We start from the raw sequence: 25,169 nt of genomic DNA, 5'->3' as shown, positions 1-25,169 counted from the left end.
ACTTTGTGGCGATTTCTGTGCCTTTTAAGGCATATTGTGGTGTTTTTAAGCACTGAAAATTCTTGTAAGCACTAAGCCGAGTTCTGCCCTCTAGAAATTTTTAGAACTTCCCTTAAGCATAAAGCCCTTGTGTGGCCAGTCCAGCAAAACACAAAGCAAATGCTCAAGTCCAACTATGCTGTCCGTTTATTTAAACAGCTGCACAGTACCTGCGAATTCTGATAATATGATCAGACCTTCATGGGTAAGTTATTTCTTAAAGCAGAGTTCCAGTTGAATAAAAAAAAAATAATAATAATCAGCATCTACAAAAACTGTAGATGCTGACTTTTAATTAACAGACACTTGCCTGTCCCTCAGTCCAGTGATGTCCTCACCATGGCTGGTTTCACCAGCCATCTTCTCTCTCTGGGATCTTCTTTGTGGGCATCTGGCTGTGACAGCTTGCGGCTTCACAGCCGGGTGCCCACTGCGCATGCGTGAATAGCGCTGCGCTTTGTGAATGGTCCCGTAGTCTTCTAGGACCTGTCACATGTCCCAGAAGACTATGGGGAGGGAGGGGGAGGACAATTTCCGCTTCCGATAGCCTTAGGCAATCGCACTAGAAGTGGGTGTGGGTACTTGTGATATTCCCAAAGGTGCCAATCCTTAAAGCGGAGTTGCAGCTGAACAAAAAAAAAGTAATCAGCTACGGAAACTGTAGCTGCTGACTTTTAAATTACAGTCAACTGTCTCTCAGTCCAGTGGTGTCCTCACCACTGCTTGGGTCACCGGCCGTCTTTTCTCCCTTGCTCTGGCATCTTCAGTGTGGGCACCCGGCTGTTACAGCTTGCGACTTCACATCCGAGTGCCAACTGCGCATGCGCAAGAAACTCTGCGCTTTGTGAATGGCCCCGTAGTCTTCTGGGACCTGTCACGTGTCCCAAAAGACTACCGGTAGGGAGGGAGGAGGACAACGTCCGATTGCCTTAGGTGATCGCAACAGAAGTGGGAGCGAGTACCTGTCAAATTCGGGTACCCGCTCCCCAAAGGTGCCAATCCTTAATGGGCAGCGGGGGACAAAGACTTAAAGCGGAACTTCCCCTTTTGGGTGGAGCTCCGCTTCGCTCAATGGATAAAAGGCTGGGGAGGAAAGTGTCTTCATCCTGCAACTGGCAAAATCCGGCTTCTCCTCCTCTCCCTTCCGCCGGCATTCAGCTGCTGCTGTTCATTACACTATTCAAAATTTAAAAAAAAAAATCGAAATTCTGAACCATTTAATTTCATTGTGGCCCATGACTGGTTACAAAGTCACTTAAGTGGTCCACGCACTTCTAAAGGTTGAGAACCCCTGCGTTAGGAGATCGATGCGCCGTTTTTTCTTTTTTTCTCCCACTAATTTAAGAACCTGTCAATGTGGTTGTGACAGAATTAAAAAGAATAATCACTTCTTTGCAGTAAACAAACTGGTGGTAAATAAGACAAACTCTTGTGGCCGCTCCCTGCAAAAGACTCCTTGGTTGCTATGAAGTTGGTGACCGCTGGCGTCATAACAACCAATGACTCATCCTCAGCCCCATTCATCTTCTGGCTTGGAGATTCCTGTCTGTCAGGTGAGAAAGTAAACAAAGGGATGGGGATGCTGACTGACATTATCCAAATATGACCGTGGCCATGCGGTATGGATACTCTGCTTTCAGTGCCACCCCCTTCATGCAACAGATTTATATACCTGTTCCCTACAGGTACATAATTCTGTCACCTGTATCGACATTTGTTGTGCAGAGGAGCGACGGAATTCTAAAGAGTATCTAGAGTAGTGTCCCAGGATAGCCAAGACTCCAGTGCACATCTCTGGATTGAGTGGGGGCTTAGGTGAGTATTAGGGGGGATGCTGCACAAAGGTTTTTTTACCTTCATACATAGAATGCATAAAGGTAAAAAACCTTGAGCCTTTATGACCACTTTAATGAGAACATCCCCATGATAATTCTAATTCTCATCCCTACTGGTCCAGCACTATCACTCATCTACCAGTTCCTTGTTATCTGTAAAACAACCATTGTAATTATTATCCCCGCAGCACAGCTCCTGAGGTAGAAATCGGTTTGTTACAAGCTCGGTTTTCTAGCAGTCAGGGCAGACTGCATATGGGCAGCCCATAGAAGTTTATGTCAACTCTTGGCCCGGATTGATGCGCTATTGAAGTGTTGTGCAGCTGCTTCATGCCATAAAGATCGTTAGGTCTGCCTGAATAAAAGTATCTGATCAGAGGTCTGTATTGCGATTATATTAAGAAAGAAGAACAATAAAGTGGGATGTGACTTAAAGAAGACCTTCACCCCATCATACAAATTACAAGGGCACCTTTAGAAATGTTTAGTAAAGACAATCTACAAACAGAAAAAAAGAAAATGAATACAAGATGATTTCATATCGGCATTCAGAGATGTGTGGTGCTGTGATTTTTAGTGAAAGGGGTAGAAAGGTCCAATGTATTTATTTTAAACCTATACGGTTTCAAAAACTGCTCTCATGTAATTATGAGACACTTTGCAAGCATTAGGCAAATTATTAAGCTTTGTATTGTCCCTTATATTGCAATATTATACTGGCGCCCACCAGTTAGGCCAGTCGTTCTAAGCCTTATTGCCTCTAGTTAGTGGAAAAAACATCCAACAGTGGGAAGCGAGATCACTAAAGTCAAGTTGCAGAGAGGGAATAGGAGCCACATCAATCTATGTAGCATCAGACATTGCCCCTTGTGCATAGAGCGAAGTGTCCTGATGTAAACAGAAGGAAGTGGAATAAAGCCTATGGGCTAGGCAGCTAGAACAGATCAAGGCAGAGGTCAGAGAGCTTCAAGGATCATGCTTCTGCACCTGCACACCATCTGGTACACACATACGAGTTGTCACTGGAAAGGCTCGCTTCCCAGCTCTTTATGTGGTAATGGTGAGGTAAAATTCTGCTTTATTATAATTTCAGTTCTAATTTGATTCACATACTTTAAACAGTACATTAAAGTTGAACTTGATCCAACTGATTTTTTTCATGTTAGGGCAGTGTGAGCATAGTAATCTTTTCAACAGGCACTTGAGCAACAGTAACCTCCTTAGGCTCCAACCCTTTGTTACTCTATGCAAAACTTCCATTGTGAAATAGGGGGAGAGCTGGGCAGCAGACCGTAAGGACAGCAGTAAGGCTGCATATACACTAGCCTACCCTTACCGTGGCCATCGGAAAACGCAGCAAAAAAGTGGGGTAAACACAGTACAGCATTTTTAGGCGGTCAAAACATTCCTATTTTGAATGCAGTTCTTCCACGTTCAGGAGAGGGAGGTTTAACTGCTCCTAAACTCTGCTAAAAGCTTATGTGTACATGGACACCTAGGCTTTCATGGAGTTGAGTTTAGGAATGTTGGCAAAAAAACCCACCAGAAGCCTGTAAACTCCAGTTTAGGATCTGCCAGTGTACATGAAGCCTAACTCCTCCATGAACACAGTACGATTTGTTCCTTCCGTACCTTCAGCCAGCTCCATAATACAAAGCTTGTTGTTGAGAGCAGCCTGAAAAGCTGTATTAGCCTCCATAATCTCAGGAATACCTGTTGGAGAGGAAGCAGCTTCCTCCACAGGATCTGTCTGGGAGGCCATGTTGGAGCATATCCCCGGGATTCCTACTTCCTGAGGCTCAGGGCCTGCAATGTCAGGCACACACGGCGGAAAGGGGAGTTTCTTAACCCCTTTAGGATGACTGGAGGGTCTGTGAGACATCCAATGTCAAGATACCAGCATAGGGGTAGAAAAAAAGCCCAGATTAGTAGAAATAGTCGAGCTCTCTCCAGCAGAGCCCTGGGAAGCATGTCTGGTCACTCCGCCATATTGGACACGCCCCACTCTATGCAAATTTTAAAAAAGTTGTTTTTTTATTCTTACATTAATATTTACTTTCTTTAAGACACATTTGTTTACTTAAGCTAAGGCCAGCTCCAGGATGACTTCTTAGTGTATATACATGCACAATTGGCTGTAATGATCATTCGTGTTTATAGAAAACTGCTATGCCTTTCACATCACCAGCAGCTGCCTAATGCTACTCATGAGAAAGAAGATAAACATTGCATGATCTGTCTGCTTTCAGCAATGTTGGGTGGCGATTTCTAGTCTTTGGGTTGGCAGACAATGGGAGCACTAACTGTTTAGAAATCCTGTGATAATTGTCATTTCCCATTAACATGGGTAAGTGGTTGGGCATACAGGCACAACCTCTGCCTCAACTTGGAAAAGAGTGCTGCATAAATTAAGTCTACATGTTTATATCAATAGAGAAGGGATACAGTGTGTTCTGCTATCATACTTGCTGTACAGTAGTGATTGGACTAGACTTTCTAACCTGTCCAGTTGATGGTATCTTATGCAGCCATAAACCTAGGCCCCATACACATCTGAGTGTTTTGTAGCTTGAAGGTCCAAAATGCTCAATATTACAAATCCCATGTGTTACAATGGTGAATGTTCACATATGAATGCTCAGGTGCCCGTAGCTTGAAGCCTTTAGCTCAAAGCTACTTGAGCTACTTTTGGGGCAAATTTGGACACTTGGCGCCATAAACTTCAGTGGGAATGCCTGAAAGTGAGCAAATCAAGCATATACAGTCAGGTCCATAAATATTGGGACATTGACACAATTCTAACATTTTCGGCTCTATACACCACCACAATGGATTTGAAATGAAACAAACAAGATGTGCTTTAACTGCAGACTGTCAGCTTTAATTTGAGTATTTACATCCAAATCAGGTGAACGGTGTAGGAATTACAACAGTTTGCATATGTGCCTCCCACTTGTTAAGGGACCAAAAGTAATGTGACAGAATAATAATCATAACTCAAACTTTCACTTTTTTAATACTTGGTTGCAAATCCTTTGCAGTCAATTACAGCCTGAAGTCTGGAACGCATAGACATCACCAGACGCTGGGTTTCATCCCTGGTGATGCTCTGCCAGGCCTCTACTGCAACTGTCTTCAGTTCCTGCTTGTTCTTGGGGCATTTTCCCTTCAGTTTTGTCTTCAGCAAGTGAAATGCATGATCAATCGGATTCAGGTCAGGTGATTGACTTGGCCATTGCATAACATTCCCCTTCTTTCCCTTAAAAAACTCTTTGGTTGATTTCGCAGTATGCTTTGGGTCATTGTCCATCTGCACTGTGAAGCGGCGTCCAATGAATTCTGAAGCATTAGGCTGAATATGAGCAGATAATATTGCCCGAAACACTTCAGAATTCATCCGGCTGCTTTTGTCAGCAGTCACATCATCAATAAATACAAGAGAACCAGTTCCATTGGCAGCCATACATGCCCACGCCATGACACTACCACCACCATGCTTCACTGATGAGGTGGTATGCTTAGGATCATGAGCAGTTCCTTTCCTTCTCCATTCTCTTCTCTTCCTATCACTCTGGTACAAGTTGATCTCGGTCTCATCTGTCCATAGGATGTTGTTCCAGAACTGTGAAGGCTTTTTTAGATGTCGTTTGGCAAACTCTAATCTGGCCTTCCTGTTTTTGAGGCTCACCAATGGTTTACATCTTGTGGTGAACCCTCTGTATTCACTCTGATGAAGTCTTCTCTTGATTGTTGACTTTGACACACATACACCTACCTCCTGGAGAGTGTTCTTGATCTGGCCAACTGTTGTGAAGGGTGTTTTCTTCACCAGGGAACAAATTCTTCGGTCATCCACCACAGTTGTTTTCCGTGATCTTCCGGGTCTTTTGGTGTTGCTGAGCTCACCGGTGCGTTCCTTCTTTTTAAGAATGTTCCAAACAGTTGTTTTGGCCACGCCTAATGTTTTTCATATCTCTCTGATGGGTTTCTTTTGTTTTTTCAGCCTAATGATGGCTTGCTTCACTGATAGTGACAGCTCTTTGGATCTCATCTTGAGAGTTGACAGCAACAGATTCCAAATGCAAATAGCACACTTGAAATGAACTCTGACCTTTTATCTGCTCCTTGTAATTGGGATAATGAGGGAATAAAACACACCTGGCCATGGAACAGCTGAGAAGCCAATTGTCCCATTACTTTTGGTCCCTTAACAAGTGGGAGGCACATATGCAAACTGTTGTAATTCCTACACCGTTCACCTGATTTGGATGTAAATACCTTTAAATTAAAGTTGACAGTCTGCAGTTAAAGCACATCTTGTTCGTTTCATTTCAAATCCATTGTGGTGGTGTATAGAGCCAAAAATGTTAGAATTGTCGATGTCCCGATATTTATGGATCTGACTGTATGTCTGTAAAAACTGTCTTCCTCCCATTGCTGTCCATTGGGTAAAACAAAAACCCCTGAAGCTTGAATGCACATATAAAACACTTCTAAAATGCTCATATAACTCATGAAAAAAAGCTTTCCTTAAGTTTGAATGCAGCCATAAATTTGTCACCTGAAATTCTTGGAAAAAGGCTTGGTCTTGCAAATCTATTGCCAGACATGCCATAGAACTTAAAGTATAGGTAAACCCTCGCCTTGTAAAACAACCCATTCAGTTTAAAATAGAAAAGAAAAAACATTGTAAATACCTCCCCCCCCCCCCCCCCCTTTTTATAAGTGGTCACTACCGAAACAGCAGTACACTGATCTTCTCTGTGATTGGCTGTGCAGGTGGGAGCGTCAGCTAGAGAACTGGCTACTCTTTGCTCTTGTGTTTAGTGTGGTCAGTTTTTAATAGGAAAGCAGAGTGACTGGCAGGAACACCAGGTATTTCACACAAAGTAAGTAATATTATTATACAGGATTTATATAGCGCCAACAGTTTGCTCAGCGCTTTACAATATAAAGGGAGACAATTCAGCAACAATACAGTTCAATACAAGAGGGATAGGAGGGTCCTGCTCCTTGGAGCTTACAATCTAAGAGTTAAGTAATACAAAGAGAACAGGATACTTTTTCTTATACAAGTGCATGGTACAGCAGGCTCATATCAGGAATAAGAAATGTTGGGTTTACATATTCTTTAATGTGTATGGATGAGCCTGAGAAAAATACAAGACTATCATTGCTGACTCTCTCCCTATAATACTAATTAGCTCACTTTCTATGTCTTCAGTTAGTTTCCTGGCTTTTTTTTTTATTTCTTCAGTACTTTGAGTTCCTGAGCTAGAACAAGCATGGGACAAGTGATTTCGGAATCCCTGATCAACTTAAGGTGATATTAAACCCAAAAACAAAAATGTAATATATTGCATCTTACCAATCCTTAGATGTAGTGGCTGCATTAGTGGGTTTTTTTCCTTTTTACCTGGTGAGCCAGCCAGTAACATACTTCCTGTCTTAGGGTGTCTGCATTCTTTATGAAGTAGTAAAGCAGACTCCTTTGCACAGATAGGCCAAATGGGACAAATCGGAAGTGTTTGTCTCTTACTGCAAAGCTTAGAAAGCACTGGTGAGGTGGGTGAATGGGAATATGCAGATACATAAGCATCTTGGATGTGTACTGATGTAAAGTATTCTCCTTGTTTCAGAGCTTGAAAAACTGACATTGCAATATTCCATGCAAAACTTTGGCATGTGAATGAACTTGTTTATGGATTATTGGTCCAAGATAGGACAATTACCCCCACTAGATTTTGGCACCTTGTACATATTTAAATAGATTCCCTTGAACCTGTCCTCCAGAGGAACTGGAATGGCCACTCTTTGGGACAAGAGGTGGTTCAGGGCAGTCTTCAGATCTGACCAGCCATGAGGAGATTTCGGTTGAAGTAATATTGATGAGGAGGTAGAGTTTTGAACTATATTTAGGACCCCTTTGAAACCACTGATTAAACCCACAGGTTAGAAATTTCTGTGACCCAGAGAGAAGCAAACTGTAACAGATGTCCCCACACTCTTAGGACTTGGTAGGTTTTGTGTTCCAAATCTTGTTCTTAACGGAAGGGCCAAGTTTTGACTTCGAAGATGAAGCCTGAGGGACACTTCTTTTTGTGGAGGTACAGTTTCCCGAGGAAAATGCTTTAGGAATCATCTGTTGTGGGTAGTTTTTTTTTTTTCCCCTCCTGTGACATCTTTGATGAATTTGTCAAGTGCCTCACCAGATAGATGTCCTCCTTCAGAGGCCATACGTATGAGCCGATTGCTTGTAAGCTGCTACAGCTGTCCAGGCTTTTAGCCATAACGTTTTGGCATATGGTTAGAAATCAGAACCATTTTGGGGATCTGTGTCATGACTTGTTCTAGGACAGTGGTGGGCAACCTTTTTTTTTCAACTGAGCCAAATCTCGCCAAAACCACGATTGAAATTTATTTTGAGAGCCACATTTTTAAAACTGAAAATACATAGGATGGTACACTGTTTTTAGTTTCAATAAGTTTTTATAGTAATTCATCCCCCATATAGTAATTCCTCCCCCATATAGTAATTCCTCCCCCATATAGTAATTCATCCCCCCTATAGTAATTCATCCCCCCTATAGTAATTCATCCCCCCTATAGTAATTCATCCCCCATAGTAATTCCTCCCCCCTATAGTAATTCATCCCCCCTATAGTAATTCATCCCCCCTATAGTAATTCATCCCCTATATAGTAATTCATCCCTCATATAGTAATTCATCCCCCATATAGTAATTCATCCCCCATATTAATTCATCCCTCATATAGTAGTAGTAAGTAAGTAGCAAGTAGTAAGCCAAGTCCCTCCTGTGTCAATTCACTTACCTTTGCTCCGCGCGTTCCTCTCGCCGTGTTCCCCGCGCCGTTCCGGTCTTCAGGGCGGACTGTGAGAGGAGCCTAGCTCCCCTCACGTTCGTCACGCTGCCCCGCCTACACACATCCTGACAGCCAATCACTAGCTATCAGGATGTGAGTGGCAGCGAGACTGGCCAATCATTGCTGGGCTAGCTGCAGAGTCCTCGGCCGCCCGAGAGGAGGGAAGGGAGCGGGCGCCCGGCACACAGAAGAGCCGCATTAAAATGTGTAAAGAGCCGCATGTGGCTCACGAGCCGCGGCTTGCCGACCACTGTTCTAGGACATCAACACAAAAAATGTAAGGCAGAGGACTGTGTCTGTAAGTGCTTTGTCAAAGTTCAATCTTGGAAGACAGGACCCTGGAGGTTGTTCATTGTCCTAGTCCAGTTAGCTGCGATCTGGCCAACAGAAATTACAGTAATAGCTGGTTGCAGAGCTGGGCCTGCGAGGTTAAATAGGACTTTTAAAAAGCTCTTAAAGTATTTGAAAAAAGTAAATTTAAAGTGGTCTGTTCTAAGGATAGAGTTCAGCAATGTATGTGAAAAATCTTTTCAGGGTCACCCAATCATCAGAAACTGCCCACTCTGTTGAATGGATGATGTGTTTTTAGACTTAGCAGGTCTTTTAGCTCCCAAGGTGGACCATGCAAGAGGAGAATCAAGTGCGACAATGTAGAGGTGTTTTGTTTTTTCAGCAGAACAAGCTGTCCTGCAGATGCAGTTGTTTGAGGGTTGAAACAAGCCATTTACAACTGACGGGTGCATACAATGATCAGCTTTTAAAAACTTTATCCCAAAATTGAACAAAAAAAATACTGTTGCTGTACCTGCTTATAAAGTGTTGGCTGGAGTTTGGCTTCAATTTGTTAGTATATTTAAATTACATAAAGTATTTTTTTTTACTTATACCTACAGGTAAGCTTCTGATAAGGTTTGCTTGTAGGTACAGTGAATAGCTCCTAAATGTACGAAGCACCCTACCTGACCAAGGCAAATTTTTCTGTGGCTACAGTATGTCAGATTTACAACTGAACGACTAAAAAAGAAAACTAATGCAGCCACCACATCTAAGAATTGGTAAACTCCAATATTATGAATATTTCCTTGTGGGTATAATACTGCGTTAATACTGCATTAAAACTTGTTTGGGATGTTTCAATATTTAAGCCACATAATGAACTCTTACATTTATTTTGTTAATATAGCATACAAAGTTGCCAAAGTATTATCATTTTAATAGATGATTTGATTCACACTGTTTAATTCTGTGACCATTAGTGTTACCTTGCAGCAAATTTAGATTGAGTTATGATAAGTTCATTGATATGTTTATCATAGTAAGCAGGATCATTATCAAGGGCAAATCTAAAAAATTCAAAACAAATAAAACACTATACTTTCCCTGGAAATAGAGGATCCTGGCATTGTTGCACCAAATCAAATATTTAACCAAGCTACAGTTTAAATATTGTAGAGGTGGGATATCCTCATTTTAGAGGAGAATTTGTTTTCCGGGTCTATGGGAGGGTATTTACACTGAAATATTTTATAATAAGGATAATTTAGTGTGAAGGTAGCAGTCTGAGCCACGTTTTGTGGGCTCCATTTCCTCAAGCACAGTATATTTAGATGAGATAGGCTTCTGCTGATCGATGGACAAATGGTACTGTTACCTTTTATGGCATGCCGTAGCTGTCTTGATGTAATTTTAAAACATAACAGTGAACACTTTTTCTGAACTTTTGTGCATGAAAAGTCACTTCAGTCTCGTGCACCCTCTAGTGACCAGTTTTTATAAAATTGCCCTTTAATTGTATTCAGATTATACCCACTCATGACCAGTGCTATGGTTGGAGACAATGTGTTTAAAATGTTTTCTTTATCTTTTTTATTTCAATTAATGTCCTCCTGCATTACACATTGGTCTTGTTCATGTTTGTGAGGCGATACATGACCGTTTTTTACCCCCTAGACTTTTTGCTATGTCCACAGCTGTTGTTTATGTCTGATCATCAGTGGGGTCATATATAAGCCCTTTTATATGCATTAAAAAGCCATACCAATGAGGGACATTGACAGCAGACTTTAAAGCTGAACTTCAGTGGTCTAAGGTCCTCTGACATCATCATGACCAGGACCATGAGGACAATGAGGAAAAGTACACCACCAGAGAATAGGACAGCGCTGTCTGCTTGGAGAGCAGAGGATCAGGTAAGTAAACCTGGCCTGAGTCTACGAATACCTGCATTTTTATTTATCATGTGTTCATTGGACTTGAAGCGTCTAATGTTTAGATGTTCCCTTTTGTTTGATGTCATGTCCCTTTGGGCTGAGGACCGCACTTACAGGTAACGGCCAATAGACTAAGGAGGACACCAAATTTCTGTGACCACAACTTGGGAAAGGGTTTGTTTGTGGATTTTTGTGTTATATTTGTATTTTTATTTCTGTAATTTGTATCTTTTTTCATTAAAAGAAAAAAAATAAACTGGCCTGAGACTAAACGAGCAGTTACTCTGCAGTTTGGGGCAGGTTTTAAGGTGGGGGCTTTTGATGGGTTTTAAAATGGAGCTCCAGTCAAAGGTTTTGCAGATAATTGGCAAGAAGTTCTGTGATATGTTTTCATTATGGCCTTTCCCTTTGCTTCCTGTCTCAGACATAACAGGAAGTTAATGACAATCTCTCCAAAGTGAAGGGAAATCTTATCTTTGAAAGATCTCGCTGGAAAAGGTGTTATTTCTTTTCTTCTTCCTTTTTTTTGTCCCTGTATCAGCTGTCACCAGGACAAATCAAGAGGGTGAATCTCCCCAGCTGGAACGTTAAAGCAGCCCATAAGTGAGCCTTTTTCCCTAACCAGTGGAAAACAATGTGTGGATGGGGGAATCCTCTCCACTGAGCTATTGTATCCTGATGGCGGGCTGACTTCCCTGGCGTCAGAATACACTGTTTAGTGCTGCTGGCTCTAGCAGGAAAATCTGACCAGCTGGTTGAACAGAAGTCGATTCTTAGGTCGACTTTTGTACATCTAGCCTGCCCATTCATGGATCGAAATTCTGCCCAGTCCCTGTTGAACTGGCCAAATTTCAATACACGCATGGCTGGCCTTACAGTATTAAAAACATGACAGGGATTCCAACTCTTCTCCAGTCTTTGCAGAACTTTGGCTGCTTTTTTTTTCTAGCATTTGGCTGTTTTTTTTTCTAGCATTTGGCTGCTGTTTTTTTCTAATCCCCAACTGCTAGCTCTCGTACAGCTCCCTGGATGTAGATTTCCTTGACTACACTGAATTGATGAATAAGGAAGGAAAAAGAGGGTATCAGCACTTTTTTTAAACATGTCTTTCTGGTTTAGGATTTTAGCCTTGGCAATGTGTGGGAATGTAGATTTTACCAGGTGACATCACTTGAGATATTTTTGCCACTATTGCCAAGATGCTCATTGACATTATTCAAGTCCTAAAAAATGTAGCAGAACATTTTTTCCATGCTTGTACTGATGTTGATTGAACAGAACAGGATTGTCTGCACTGCATTGCGTCCACGATTCTTAGCAATAAAAAAAAATCATTATGACAACTGCAGGCATCAAATATCTAGCAGAATAATGACAGTACACATTTCTCAGCGTGTCAGTTTGCAGCTGTGTCTTACCGTTTTTCTGTGAGACACTGCAAACACTTTGAAAGCTTTTACCCTAAACAGACTAATGCTAAAACCATATCTACTGCAGAAGTGGAACTAAGTTGCTATTTGAATGGTTAGATATCAGTAACATAACCACTATTGACAACTGTTTTGTTATACAGAAACACGTATTTGGCACATAACAAAGTTTTTTTTCACCTAATGCAAATTTAGAAAATAATATGTATAAAATAATATATTTTTCAGATTTTAATCATTTGCCATCTTTAAAGTGTTACTAAACCCATGACATTCACTATATCTGGTCTCCCACAGTGCAAAGAATATGGAAATGCAATTATTTTAGTAAATATAAACTGCTAAATACCGTTTCTCATGAGCAGTCTATAGCACTTTTATCAGTGTCCAGTGTCCAGCTGAGCACTGCTTAAAGCTTGTAGGAGGAGTTTTCATTTTGCTCTGACTGTCCTATGAGGCTGCATAACCTCTGACCCTCAGTCTGGACAGTGCTGATTGGCCCTGTGCTGATCACATGCACCCTCACAAAAAAAACAAAAAACAAACTAAGCATACACAGTAAACTGAGCATGTGCAGAGTGACTCCTAGAGCTCTGTACTATCAGCAGATGGATTGGGAAGAGTAGAAGAAGGGGAGGATCAGAGAAAACAGGATCAAACAGCCTTTTTACACAGTGTGGAAGGTTAACACCTTAGGCTCCACAGTGAGTATAACAAGCTTGCTTTACTGCATGTGCAGACTGATTTTACTGTTGTGAGTTTAGCAACACTTTAATACAAGCACCACAAACCAAAAACGCTGTTCAATTTTTAATATTCAAAGCAAACTCATCCATCTGTCCATGTCTTCATGCTTTATTTTCTGATTAATCACTTTGAAAAACACCTTTTTGATTTCTAGCCATGGCCATCTTGAGTAAGGGTATAATCATACCAGATGCAGTGGGATTGCTTTGGGCAGATATTCCAGAGCAGTCTCTCCGCATGGACAAAGCAAAATGCCTGGTCTCCTATGTGCCCAATTCACACCACTGCGCACTGGTGGTGTGCGGACACGGTGCACTGAGAAAACGTTCTGCTTTTTATCAGAGCATTGCGGTTAGAGGCAATCCACTGCCTGGCTCCATGCAGCCAGCAATTGAATCCTGAGATGTCTGTGTGACATAACCTTTGATACTGTACCTCGTGACATGACAAATGTATTGGCAACTTCAGTCACAGAGGCACCAGCTAAGCAGGCACCAACATTTTGCCCTCTTTGAAGCTCAGATAGCTCTGACATGTCTCCATATTATTAGCAGTACGTGCAGTAAATGATGAAAGTGATGCTTCCCACCTGTTAGGTGTCTCATCACACAGTGGAAGCAAACTAATATTACATCACTTCTGCTTTCAATGCAAAACATCATCACTTTCACTCCTGAAAATCATGTAGTGTTTCCATTTTTTTTGTCTAACCCCAGTAACTGAAGACATTAAAAAAAAAAATTTAAACCAAGTTGATAGATTATACTTTCCTTTCTATTTACTAATGCTTGCAGCATAAAAATAGATGATGTTGACTGAGAGAGTGAAGCTCCAGTTTTGGCTTACTGTTTCCATAACAGAAAAATATCTTGTTACTGCACTTTGTAATTTTTGCATCTACAAAATAAAGTAAACCTTTTTATGTTCCAGTGTTTGGGTGTTGAGGGTATGAACTGGACACATTTTACACTCTGTAAGCTATATCATCATACAACATGTGTGGGTGTAGATGCAGTTTTAAGCGTACTTTGCTGTGTATTGATTACTTTACCAATGCAACAAAATTCTACTTTTGATTGGCTTATAAAGCAATTGAGTATTAAGAAACTGTATATGGGGCTACTTTTTCTCCTGGGGTCCTTTTGAGATCTCCCATACACACCTTGCTCTTGGTGTTATCTTGGTTGGTCAGCCACTTTTTAACGGTGGTGTTGAATTGTCTGCATTTGTACACAGTCTTCCCGACAGTAGACTGGTGGAGTCCAAACTCCTTGTAAATGGTTTTCTAAACTTCTCCAGCCTTGCAAGTATTCAAAGCTGTTTTACAGAGGTCCTCAGAAAATGTGTTGTTGCTACACAAATATGTAACTGGATCTTTAGGGATGTTGACCTTTCCACATAAAAAATGTAATCCTTTCATTTCACATGCAGAAAAAAACAAGTTGGGAAAAAGGTCATAGTAGGTTATTGGTTAATGGTCAGGTTAAGGTTAAATGTCAATGCCCCCATAGCAAGCCAATTGCTATGGGGGCATTCGTGCAGACTCGATCTTGAGCAGTGCTGTATGTGTCCCATAACGCACACAGTGTGGCTTGGCCCCTTCCGCTGCTCTATCCTCACAGACTGTGATTGATTGCAGCAGGAGCCAGTGGGTGCTGCTGCTGCCTGGCCAGTGAGGAGAGAGTGAGAGAGACGCTGCTTTCAGCACTGGATTGAGATCGGGCTCAGGTAAGTATAAGGGAAGGCTGGTGGGAGGAAGCTGAACACAGAACATTGCAGAAAATGCACTAAGGTAAAAAAAAAAATGTTCTGCATTTAGACCCACTGTAACATACTGCCGAATAATATCTGTATAATAATCTGAGTCAGTCAAGGTTACATTGACCATACCATTCAGAACACTGATAAATATGCTTTGCTGATCAGTATTGAAGTAAAATGACTTTTGTGGCTTGGTGCCAATGCTTCAATTTCTTATATTAGTGTGTAATTTAGAATCCCGCAGAAGCAGACTGAGCAATATCCCATTTCAGAGCCATTGCATCTCCACAGATAGCAAAGACTGCAGAACTGTTTGCAGCTTGGTTTTATACTATGCCATGTTAACACTATGTTGGTAATTGGGGTTCTGATTGTACTTCATTCTTTGTTACAGGAGGTTCTCAAACAGCTCCAAGGAAGCATCGAGGATGAAGCCATGGCTTCTTCAGGCCAGATTGATCTGTTAGAGCGGCTGAAAGGTAAGACCTTTTTTTTTCAATTTTGGTTATCTGATGTATGTGACAAAAGGTGATGAGATCCCAAGAGCAGGATGCTTGCCTCATGTGTGTTTCTGAACTCTTCTTTCTATTGGGATGAGGCTGATGCTGTTTGCCTCGTGTGTTTCTGAACTCTTCTTTCTATTGGGATGGGGCCGATGCTGTTTGCCTCGTGTGTTTCTGAACTCTTCTTTCTATTGGGATGAGGCCGATGCTGTTTGCCTCGTGTGTTTCTGAACTCTTCTTTCTATTGGGATGAGGCCGATGCTGTTTGCCTCGTGTGTTTCTTAACTCTTCTTTCTATTGGGATGAGGGCGAAGCTGTTTGCCTCGTGTGTTTCTGAACTCTTCTTTCTTTTTGGATGAGACTGATGCTGTTTGCGTCGTGTGTTTCTGAAACCTTCTTTCTATTGGGATGGGGCCGATGCTGTTTGCCTCGTGTGTTTCTGAACTCTTCTTTCTATTGGGATGAGGCCGATGCTGTTTGCCTCGTGTGTTTCTGAACTCTTCTTTCTATTGGGATGAGGCCGATGCTGTTTGCCTCGTGTGTTTCTGAACTCTTCTTTCTATTGGGATGAGGCCGATGCTGTTTGCCTCGTGTGTTTCTTAACTCTTCTTTCTATTGGGATGAGGGCGAAGCTGTTTGCCTCGTGTGTTTCTGAACTCTTCTTTCTTTTTGGATGAGACTGATGCTGTTTGCCTCGTGTGTTTCTTAACTCTTCTTTTTATTGGGATGGGGCTGATGCTTCCTGTCTGCACACACAACTGCCTGTTTCTTGCCATGTTTAGTATTTTCAGTAAGTTACTACATAAGTTGTGTGTGAAAATAATTTTTGAGAGCAAACATCTTTTATCTTTTTTCAGTGTTCATTCTTTTGGAATAATATTTCTGGACAGCTGATCAAGTTTAGAATATATTCTTCCAACTTTAAAGGATATTTAACCTTGTTTTGATGTTGCGATTTATGTATGTATGTCCTGTCCCCTTGGTGACCATTAGAAGATGGTCAGATTGTTTTTTTTTTTAAGGGGTGCTTTTCTTGCTGTAATATGTTAACCCCAACAAAATATTCTAGAGTTTACAGAATAAATGCTGTTTAACCATGTACTGATCCATAATCCATATAATGGGGTGGAAAAAAGCCTTAAGCTGTTCTAGCCTGCAACAGGTTTTGCCTTAGGCCCCTTTTACATGGACATATCTTCTGACTCGCTGTCCACAGTGGAGCTGCTGGCCTCTGCCTATTTAAAGAGGCATTTCACACTAATTTACTTTTATGGGGTGGGTTGATAGGCAGGATCGCCTGCAGAATGCATCATACACTGTTTTTTGTTTTGTTTTTGTTTTTTTGCTGCTTCTTGCCCACAACATTGTCAATGGGACCGCCCACGGCCATTGGCAGGTTTTGACAGGCACATGAGGCATGGTTCTTACCGAGAACCTTATATACGTCTTCCTCTTCCAACTTGGGGTTCCATTCAGATTTTGGGCGATATCACAGAAACAAATCAGTGTGACATATTGTCACAGAATTTTGTCCACCAGTAAGGGAGTGATGTTCTAAGAGCAGATGAATATTCTCACTGCTCTATTAACGATCCTGCTGTTGGCAAGTTGTTAGCAATAGGATCACCACTGTGCCACTGGCCTTATATTGCTACCAATACCTGATTTTTTTTTTTTAACCTTGGTACACACAGATGATGTCCATAAAAAACCTATAAGTATAGCTAACCTAATAATTTATCAACTTACTGGTGATATTTGCCTTGTCTAGAGCCTAACTTTAACGGTCCAAACTTTACATTCCTATTAAAAGAAACTTATACTGCCAGATGACCTCTTTCAGAGTTTTTCCTGAAACTGCTACTTGCCTGGCCATTATAGTGATCCAGTGGTTTAAGCATAATCTGGCACTGACCTGAAACAAGCAGTATGTTGGACTATAGAGATGGACCACTGTGTTATATGAGAGAGCCGTGGGTCAACTCTCCAATGTGCTAGTCAGCACCTTACCGCAGCACTTAACAGTAAAAAAATTTGAAAGAGCCCTATATTTACTACTGCATTACAGTAATAAATAGTGGGTTGTAGAGGAAACCTGGACAGTGCAATCTGAGTTCAAAAAAAGACAGCCAATTACCATGTAATGATGTCATATAATACATATATATATATATATGATTACCTGTTGACTGTGCTGATTTCCTCAACCTACCACCTACCACCAGAGTGTGATTTTTTTTTTTTTTTTTTCTTTAATAGACCTTTATCATTGGATAAGAGCAGAATGTGACCTCTCTGCTGTGTACATAGGTTTGGATACACTCCTGAGTAATGCTTGCTTTGTATGTTTAAGAAAAGGTTGTGCAACAGTAAGGTTGCAGGTTAACGTCACCATTGCAGCTTGAATCATTGGCTTGCTCAAGTATGAATAAATGGTATCTGTTCGCACTCTTCTGCGCTCTCTATTTTGTTCATGTTTTGCAAAGACAATCTCTGTGCTGCTCTTTGTTCCCATAATGAAAGTTCAGACCTTTTATAGTCCTCATTTTTGTTTCCTCTTTTAATTTCACTGATTTTAATTCATTCCTTGTTATCTGAGTTTTTAATATCTTATTCAATTGTCATTTAAAGAAAGATTTGCTGACTGACTTTTAAAGAAAATGCTTTGAACTTTTCAGAATTAAATTTAGATGGCACAAACTTCCCAGGGGTGAAAATGAAGTCTAAGATGCCTCACCGGTCTTATGGAAGCAGAGAAGGCTCTCTTTCTGGTCACTCAGGGGAGTGCAGCCCAGTTCCAATGGGCTCCTTTCCTCGCAGGGGATTTGTCAACGGCAGCAGAGACAGTGCTGGGTATATGGAAGAACTGGAGAAGGAACGGTAAGCACTGGCAATAACATATTTTTTTTAGTTCCCTTAGTTTTTATCTTATCTTTCACTTTTATTCCAGTAGGCAGCTTTCATTATTAAGCCTGGTACACACGAGACGTTTTTTTTTTTTTTTCGTTCAACCAAGTGGACTGAATGAAAAAACTGAGAGATCGCTGTACTAACACAAGAAATGTTAGTGCAGTGATCTTCCCCACTAAGCTATTATATTTTGACAGGGCGATTGCCATTGGCTGTTAGCACTGATCACATGCCGGGTGGATACTTGTTTAACATCTCGTAACTGGCTTCTTTTGGACAGACAGCTGTATACACACCCCAAAATGCAGCTGGTTTCTGCTGAACCGGCTGATTGTGGCTGATATTTGGTCCATGTGTATTTGGCTTTAGGCAGGAAAGCTGTTTGTTCTAGATGTATGTACAGTAGAGAAGAAATGTCAGGTATATGAAATAATCAGATAGCCAGCGGTTTCTGGATGCAGATTTTAAAGTCCTTGGCAAAAATACAAGGGCAGTTCTTTGTTTTCAGCAGCAAGATTGGTTGTGTGTGCATTCATTTTTCTTTTTTACACTTTTTACTTTTTTATTTTAACTCTGCTAATCCTGCCCTTAATGCACTTCCTGTCCGATGGTGACAACTGCACTGAGCAACGTTGTCACCCTAAGACAAGGGAGTATGTTAGAACAAACATAACACCTTTCCCTCTTATCCAAAACATGGGGAGGGGTAATTGTAGTCTGCAGAAGTAGCAGAGAACAGTGCTAACGGATAGCAGTTAAGTAGCGTGTACGGGAAGCATCAACTCACAAGATGTTTAGCTACATGAACAGCTTTTATCTATTTTATTTTTTTAAAACAGATATTAAATGCATTTAATGGCCTTTTTAAAAGCCCAAAAGGAAGCAAACGGTATGGATTTGTTAGTTTACATATACTTTAACATTTCTTCACCCAACATAAAAAAAATTTCTTCATTTATAAAGTAAAATTCCAGGCTAAACCTAAATACTCTTAAAAATGTTCCCTCCCCTTTTTTACACCTATGCTGACTAACCAGTGTAAGAAAGAAGTATACTTACCTGTTTTCAGGCTGCTCTGGTCCAATCAGAGGATCCCCTGCATCAACAACCGGCAGCTGCAGGGGAAAGGAGACGGCACTCAACATCAGCTGGCAATGCTTGGGAGCCCTGATGTCATCCATAAACTCCCATGGCCTATCCGTTGTCTGTGGTCATTCTTCTCCCCTGCAGCCACCGCTGACTGACACAGAGGAGCTGGCTCAGAAGACTGGGGATGGCAGATATAAGTAACCATATACACTATATTGCCAAAAGTATTGGGACACCCCAGTACTAATTTACTTCAAGAAAATATAGACTCATTTTCACTGGGGACCTTTAGCTTTTCTGTAGCGACTCTGCATGCCTAAAAACTGCATTTTTGTTTCCTAGATATATGCAGAAAGGCTGGACATACTTTTCCATTTTGCTCATTTTTTCATCTGTGCACTTTGGCCAGTTCTCAGCCCTTGCAAGGAATGTCTGTGGCTGTTCAGTGCTAGATTCCATTGTAGTGATAACAGGGCTGTCACCAGCTCATCTATGGAACTATAAACCAGCATCAGCACATTTACTGAGTGGGTGTTACACAGTGTGCATAGTCTTGGATCACTCAGTAATGCCCATTGTACATCAAAAGCAAGTTCAGTGTCTGACAAGATCGAGCATAGCACTGAGGTTCTATCAACCTGTGATAGTGGGTGCCTTCTAGTTATGTGCAGCAGGTTTCTGCGGATAGTAACTAATGCTTTTCTGTGAGTCTTATTTTTTGCTAAATGCTTTGTAAATAGGACAGGCACCCCTAGCTAATTTTGATCTCTGCCTATCAATGATTTTCACATACTGGAGTACAAGCAGAGAATGTAGGGAGATGTAACACAAAGGATGAGGTCAGTGAATTTGATCCCCTTTGATTGATGGCCCCATCACACCAGGGAGTAACACTGAATGCAGGGCTGCTGGTCTGCGCTGTGTCTTTGTGCCAATCCTGGTGCATCACACAGTTTACTTGTTCTTTTTCTCCAGAAAACATTATTGAATTAAGTGACAATTCAATACAGGTGTATGCACTGCAGTGGCTTGCATCTCAACCTGCTGCATGTGCTACTTTTTTTTTTTTAACCGCACACCACCGCAACACTATGGCGTGAACGGACAGAAAGGAATTTTGCCTTGTCTGTGCATTGGGGCTGTGTTAGAAATAGCTGCCAGTGCAGCCCTACCACTGGCATGGATGGATATCAAGGACTGAGGGCTGTTTAGAAACAATGACAACTAAATGAAAAATAGCATTGAGGCTGCTTCTTAAATACCACTCACAGAGCATCATTGCAGGAGGTTTTGTTCACTAACGAAAGATCAGTTTTTGCCAGCTTGCCTCAGTAATTGTTGGCCAGTTGGTCAGACATAGAACAGTTGTGAACAGCCTGTTCTTTGTGACCATCACAGAAGGAAGTGTCATGTTATAAGCCGGGATTGTATCCAAGCAGCGCATGAATTAATTTAGTAAACCTAATTTAAAGGTTTGTGTTGATGTCATTTTGGATTGTCTACAAGATATTGCGTGGAGCGGTTAAATATTTAATCTGCCAAATGCAAGATGCCCCAGGCCAACAGTGTGTGCCTGCCACTGCCAGCTTTTTATAACTGGCTTTTTAATGAAATTTTTAGTATGGTGAATTAAAAAAAAATGAAACTAGAAAAATATGTATTGTATTTAAAGACAAAAAAATTACATAATTAGAACTGAAACAAGCAATTGACATAATTGATTTTGAAAATTGTTGTCAACTACTTTCATAATTTGTTAGTTGGTCAACCGATTAGTTGCCCTGCATTCAGAATGCATTATTTGTTTACATGTTTACATGTCAGTATGCACAGTGCAGCAGACATACAGCTCCGTACACCATTCATACATGTCAGTGTCTCAGAACATCTGAATGTGTGAGGTGCAATGCCTCATGGGACATGTAGTTCTGGAAAGGAGAAGGAAGGGATGTAAGGGCTCTGTGCAGGGAAGCATCTGATCTGAGAAGCTGGAGGCTGGTAGATTGGAGGTAAATTAAGATATTAGAATTTAAAGTAATAATTTACCATTATAAATAAAGGACAATCCACACCACAGTTATATTTAATAAGAGCTGCAGTCACTTGTAACCTGTCAGATGTGTGAAATATAAATAACCATATGGTGACTGTGCTAAAAGATTCTGTGGAAAGTTTGTGTAAAATGTGCTCAAGAGTGTGTAGTCTTGATTTTTTTTTTTTAAATATATATATAATAATGCATTATAGTGCTCTTGATGATGACAGATGTTGAAACCTGTAGGGCGGAGCCACGCTTTGAGTGATGTCATCCTGTTGGAACCCATGCGCTCGCTGCCTTTGTGTGCGGCTGGAGCCAGTGGTGCTACATTATTATATTCGCTGATTCCTTAGTGTTGAGCATGACACTAAGCTACACAAAGGCTGCGAGTGGACAGGCTCTAGTGGGATGACATCACTCAAAGCGTGGCTCCATCCTACGCCTTTCAACTTCTGTTGTCTCAGAATTCGCATTTCTGGGGGTGAGTAGTTTAACCCTTCAAGGTGAAGGACACTAGGTGCTAATTTTGCACAAATTAAGGACTTTTGCAGTGCACTTTGCACTTCATGGTGCAGTGGAAAGTTATAAAGTTTATCTGAATTTTATGGACACTTTGGTTATTTTTTATGGACTTTTATTAAATTATTTGATTCATTTTACTGGAGGTCTATTGCTTTCTCCCATTGATTGATATAATTTATAGTAATGTAAAAATTGCACTTTGAATATATTTATGCTTTTTTTTTTAAATGGGATTATGAGTATGCAGTCTTGAGAACATATTCCATAAATTTTCCAGAGTCTTTTAGCGTAGTCACCATTTGGTTATTTATAAAAGTTTACCAGTATTGTGAATTACACTTAAAATGATTATATCCATGTACAAAAGTCTTAGGCTTTAGTACTACCGTATTTTTCGCCGTATAAGACGCACCTGACCATAAGACGCACCTAGGTTTTAGAGGCAGAAAACAGGGGGGAAAAAAATTCTGAACTAATGGACTGCAGACACAGTACAGGAGATGACCAGAGACTGCGGACAGTACAGGAGATGACCAGAGACTGCGGACAGCACAGGGATGACCAGAGACTGCGGACAGCACAGGGATGACCAGAGACTGCGGACAGCACAGGGATGACCAGAGACTGCGGACAGCACAGGGATGACCAGAGACTGCGGACAGCACAGGGATGACCAGAGACTGCGGACAGCACAGGGATGACCAGAGACTGCGGACAGTACAGGAGATGACCAGAGACTGCGGACAGCACAGGGATGACCAGAGACTGCGGACAGCACAGGGATGACCAGAGACTGCGGACAGCACAGGGATGACCAGAGACTGCGGACAGCACAGGGGATGACCAGAGACTGCGGACAGCACAGGGGATGACCAGAGACTGCGGACAGCACAGGGGATGACCAGAGACTGCGGACAGCACAGGGGATGACCAGAGACTGCGGACAGCACAGGGGATGACCAGAGACTGCGGACAGCACAGGGGATGACCAGAGACTGCGGACAGCACAGGGGATGACCAGAGACTGCGGACAGCACAGGGGATGACCAGAGACTGCGGACAGCACAGGGGATGACCAGAGACTGCGGACAGCACAGGGGATGACCAGAGACTGCGGACAGCACAGGGGATGACCAGAGACTGCGGACAGCACAGGGGATGACCAGAGACTGTGGACAGCACAGGGGATGACCAGAGACTGCGGACAGCACAGGGATGACCAGAGACTGCGGACAGCACAGGGATGACCAGAGACTGCGGACAGCACAGATGACTGCTGACCTTTGGGGAGGTGGGGAGCGGGTACCTGAATTTGACAGGTACCCGCTCTTACTTCCGCAGAGTTTTTGTTTGATCTTACCTGTTCCTCGATCCAGCCGCGCGCTGTCTTCCCGGCTTCTGTAATGGCGCTCGGCATGACAGCCGGGTGCCCAGTGCGCATGAGCGAGAAGCACTTGCGCTTTGTGATTGGTCCGGCGGCTTCTGGGATCTGTCATGTGTCCCAGGTACCGCCTTACCATTCACAAAAAGCACCGCTTCTTGCGCATGCGCACTTGGCACCCGGCTGTCATGCCCAGTGCCCACACTACAGAAGCCGGGAAGACAGCACGCCGCTGGATAGAGGAACAGGTAAGGTCCCGCTGCAGAGCTGAGCGGCCGGCCCGGTATTCTGACACGGCCGCGGTGGAAATACCGGACCGGCCGCTCCATATTCGCCCCATAAGACGCACTGACATTTCCCCCCCAGTTTTGGGGAAGAAAAAGTGCGTCTTATACGGCGAAAAATACAGTACTTTAATATGAAAAGATTTATATCCCACTCTCACCCTTCCTGTAGCTTCATGTCTGACTCCAAGTAAAAATACTCTGTATATCCTACTTCTCGGTATATTTATTATAACGTGCATGAATTAAGTTTTATATATATTATTACTTTTCTAGTCTTACAGTATAAATTAACCCCTTATAGTAATGATTATCTGTAGATGAGCTGCAGATATTTTTTTTTTTTGTTCTATAAAGGGCTAAGTTTTTTTTGTTTTTTAACCCCATCATGACGTGATAAAAAAGCACGCTGCTGCTACTAATTGCCTTATGCAGGCCATACATTGGTCGCATGAATGAATTTTCTTTAGAAAATCTGAAATTATTTACATTTTGTAATCTGATGGTGCCACCATTGATTTCGAAATTTGATTAACCAAGCCCTTATTTTCAACTCGTGTTGCTACAGAAAAGGATTTTCGTGGCCAAGAATTTTCTTTTCTTTCAGGTCACAGGTCAAGCTTATTTCTGTGTCGGTTACATTTTTCGCACGATTCTCCCATCATTGATTGGAAATTTTTCAAAAAATTTCCAACATGCCCGATCACTCAAATTCGATGGTTGCTCAAAAATCAGTTGTTGCTTTGGACCACTAATGGTCTGAAATTCGAAAGAAAATTCTTAGAGAAGATTTTCAAAAGAGTTCTTTTCAAAAGAAAGAATTTGAGCCATGTATGGCAAGCTTTAGTGACAGCAAGAGCAGGTAATTAGTATGAAGCTACCTGTCTATAACAAGAGAGTCTGTCATGCATAATATATTGTAGCCGTGTCTGAAAATCTGCAAAATGGTGTATTAGGCCTTTTTTGCTGTAATTACTTGCCCTCCTGAGGATTTACCCTCCCCCTTGACCAGGCCATTTTTTGCGTTATGGCGCTGCGTTATTTTAACTGACAATTGCACGGTCATGCAACACTGCACCCAAATGAAATTTACGTCCTTTTTTTCCTCATGAATTGAGCTTTCTTTCGGTGGTATTTGATCACTTGTGCTGTTTTATTTTTTGGACTATATTTTTTGATTTTGCGCACCCCTGCCACCCTGTAGCAGTATGTCTGCTATAGGGCGGACAGGAAGTGGTTAAGTAAATATTTTTTTCAGGGTCTGATGAAATGCACCAAATTTAAATTCTATACGTTTATATATCCCATCTGTTATTCTGAGAGTAGATTAGATATTTTTTCCCATACGGCTGGTTATTTGTTTACCACTGCATTTATATATTCAGGGATAATTAGTTATTTGGGGATGGCCCCTTCCTGTCCAACATGACTGCACACCAGTGCACAAAGGAAGATCCATAAAGACATGGATGAGCGAGTTTGGGGTGGAGAAACTTGACTGGTCTGAACAGAGTCCTGACCTCAACCCAATATAAA

At 41.7% G+C, this 25,169-nt stretch overlaps 1 protein-coding gene across 1 annotated transcript in view; it reads left to right on the top strand.

Annotated features, from left to right (window-relative positions):
- The window catches only part of APC (APC regulator of Wnt signaling pathway), a 153,912-nt gene that overhangs the window by 46,104 nt on the left and 82,639 nt on the right, over positions 1–25,169 (top strand). Inside the window, exons 3-4 of the mRNA XM_089684736.1 lie at positions 15,301–15,385; positions 18,088–18,289. Of these exons, the coding sequence (XP_089540862.1) occupies positions 15,301–15,385; positions 18,088–18,289 (287 nt within the window). The remainder of the gene's footprint in view (positions 1–15,300; positions 15,386–18,087; positions 18,290–25,169) is intronic.

The sequence above is a fragment of the Staurois parvus genome, unplaced genomic scaffold (assembly GCF_062004578.1).
Source record: "Staurois parvus isolate SC_StPar_1 unplaced genomic scaffold, SC_StPar_1.0 ptg000354l, whole genome shotgun sequence".
Taxonomy (NCBI): Eukaryota; Metazoa; Chordata; class Amphibia; order Anura; family Ranidae; genus Staurois; species Staurois parvus.
The sequence above is the reverse complement of the archived record's forward strand: the minus strand, read 5'-3'. Positions and strand labels throughout refer to the sequence as shown.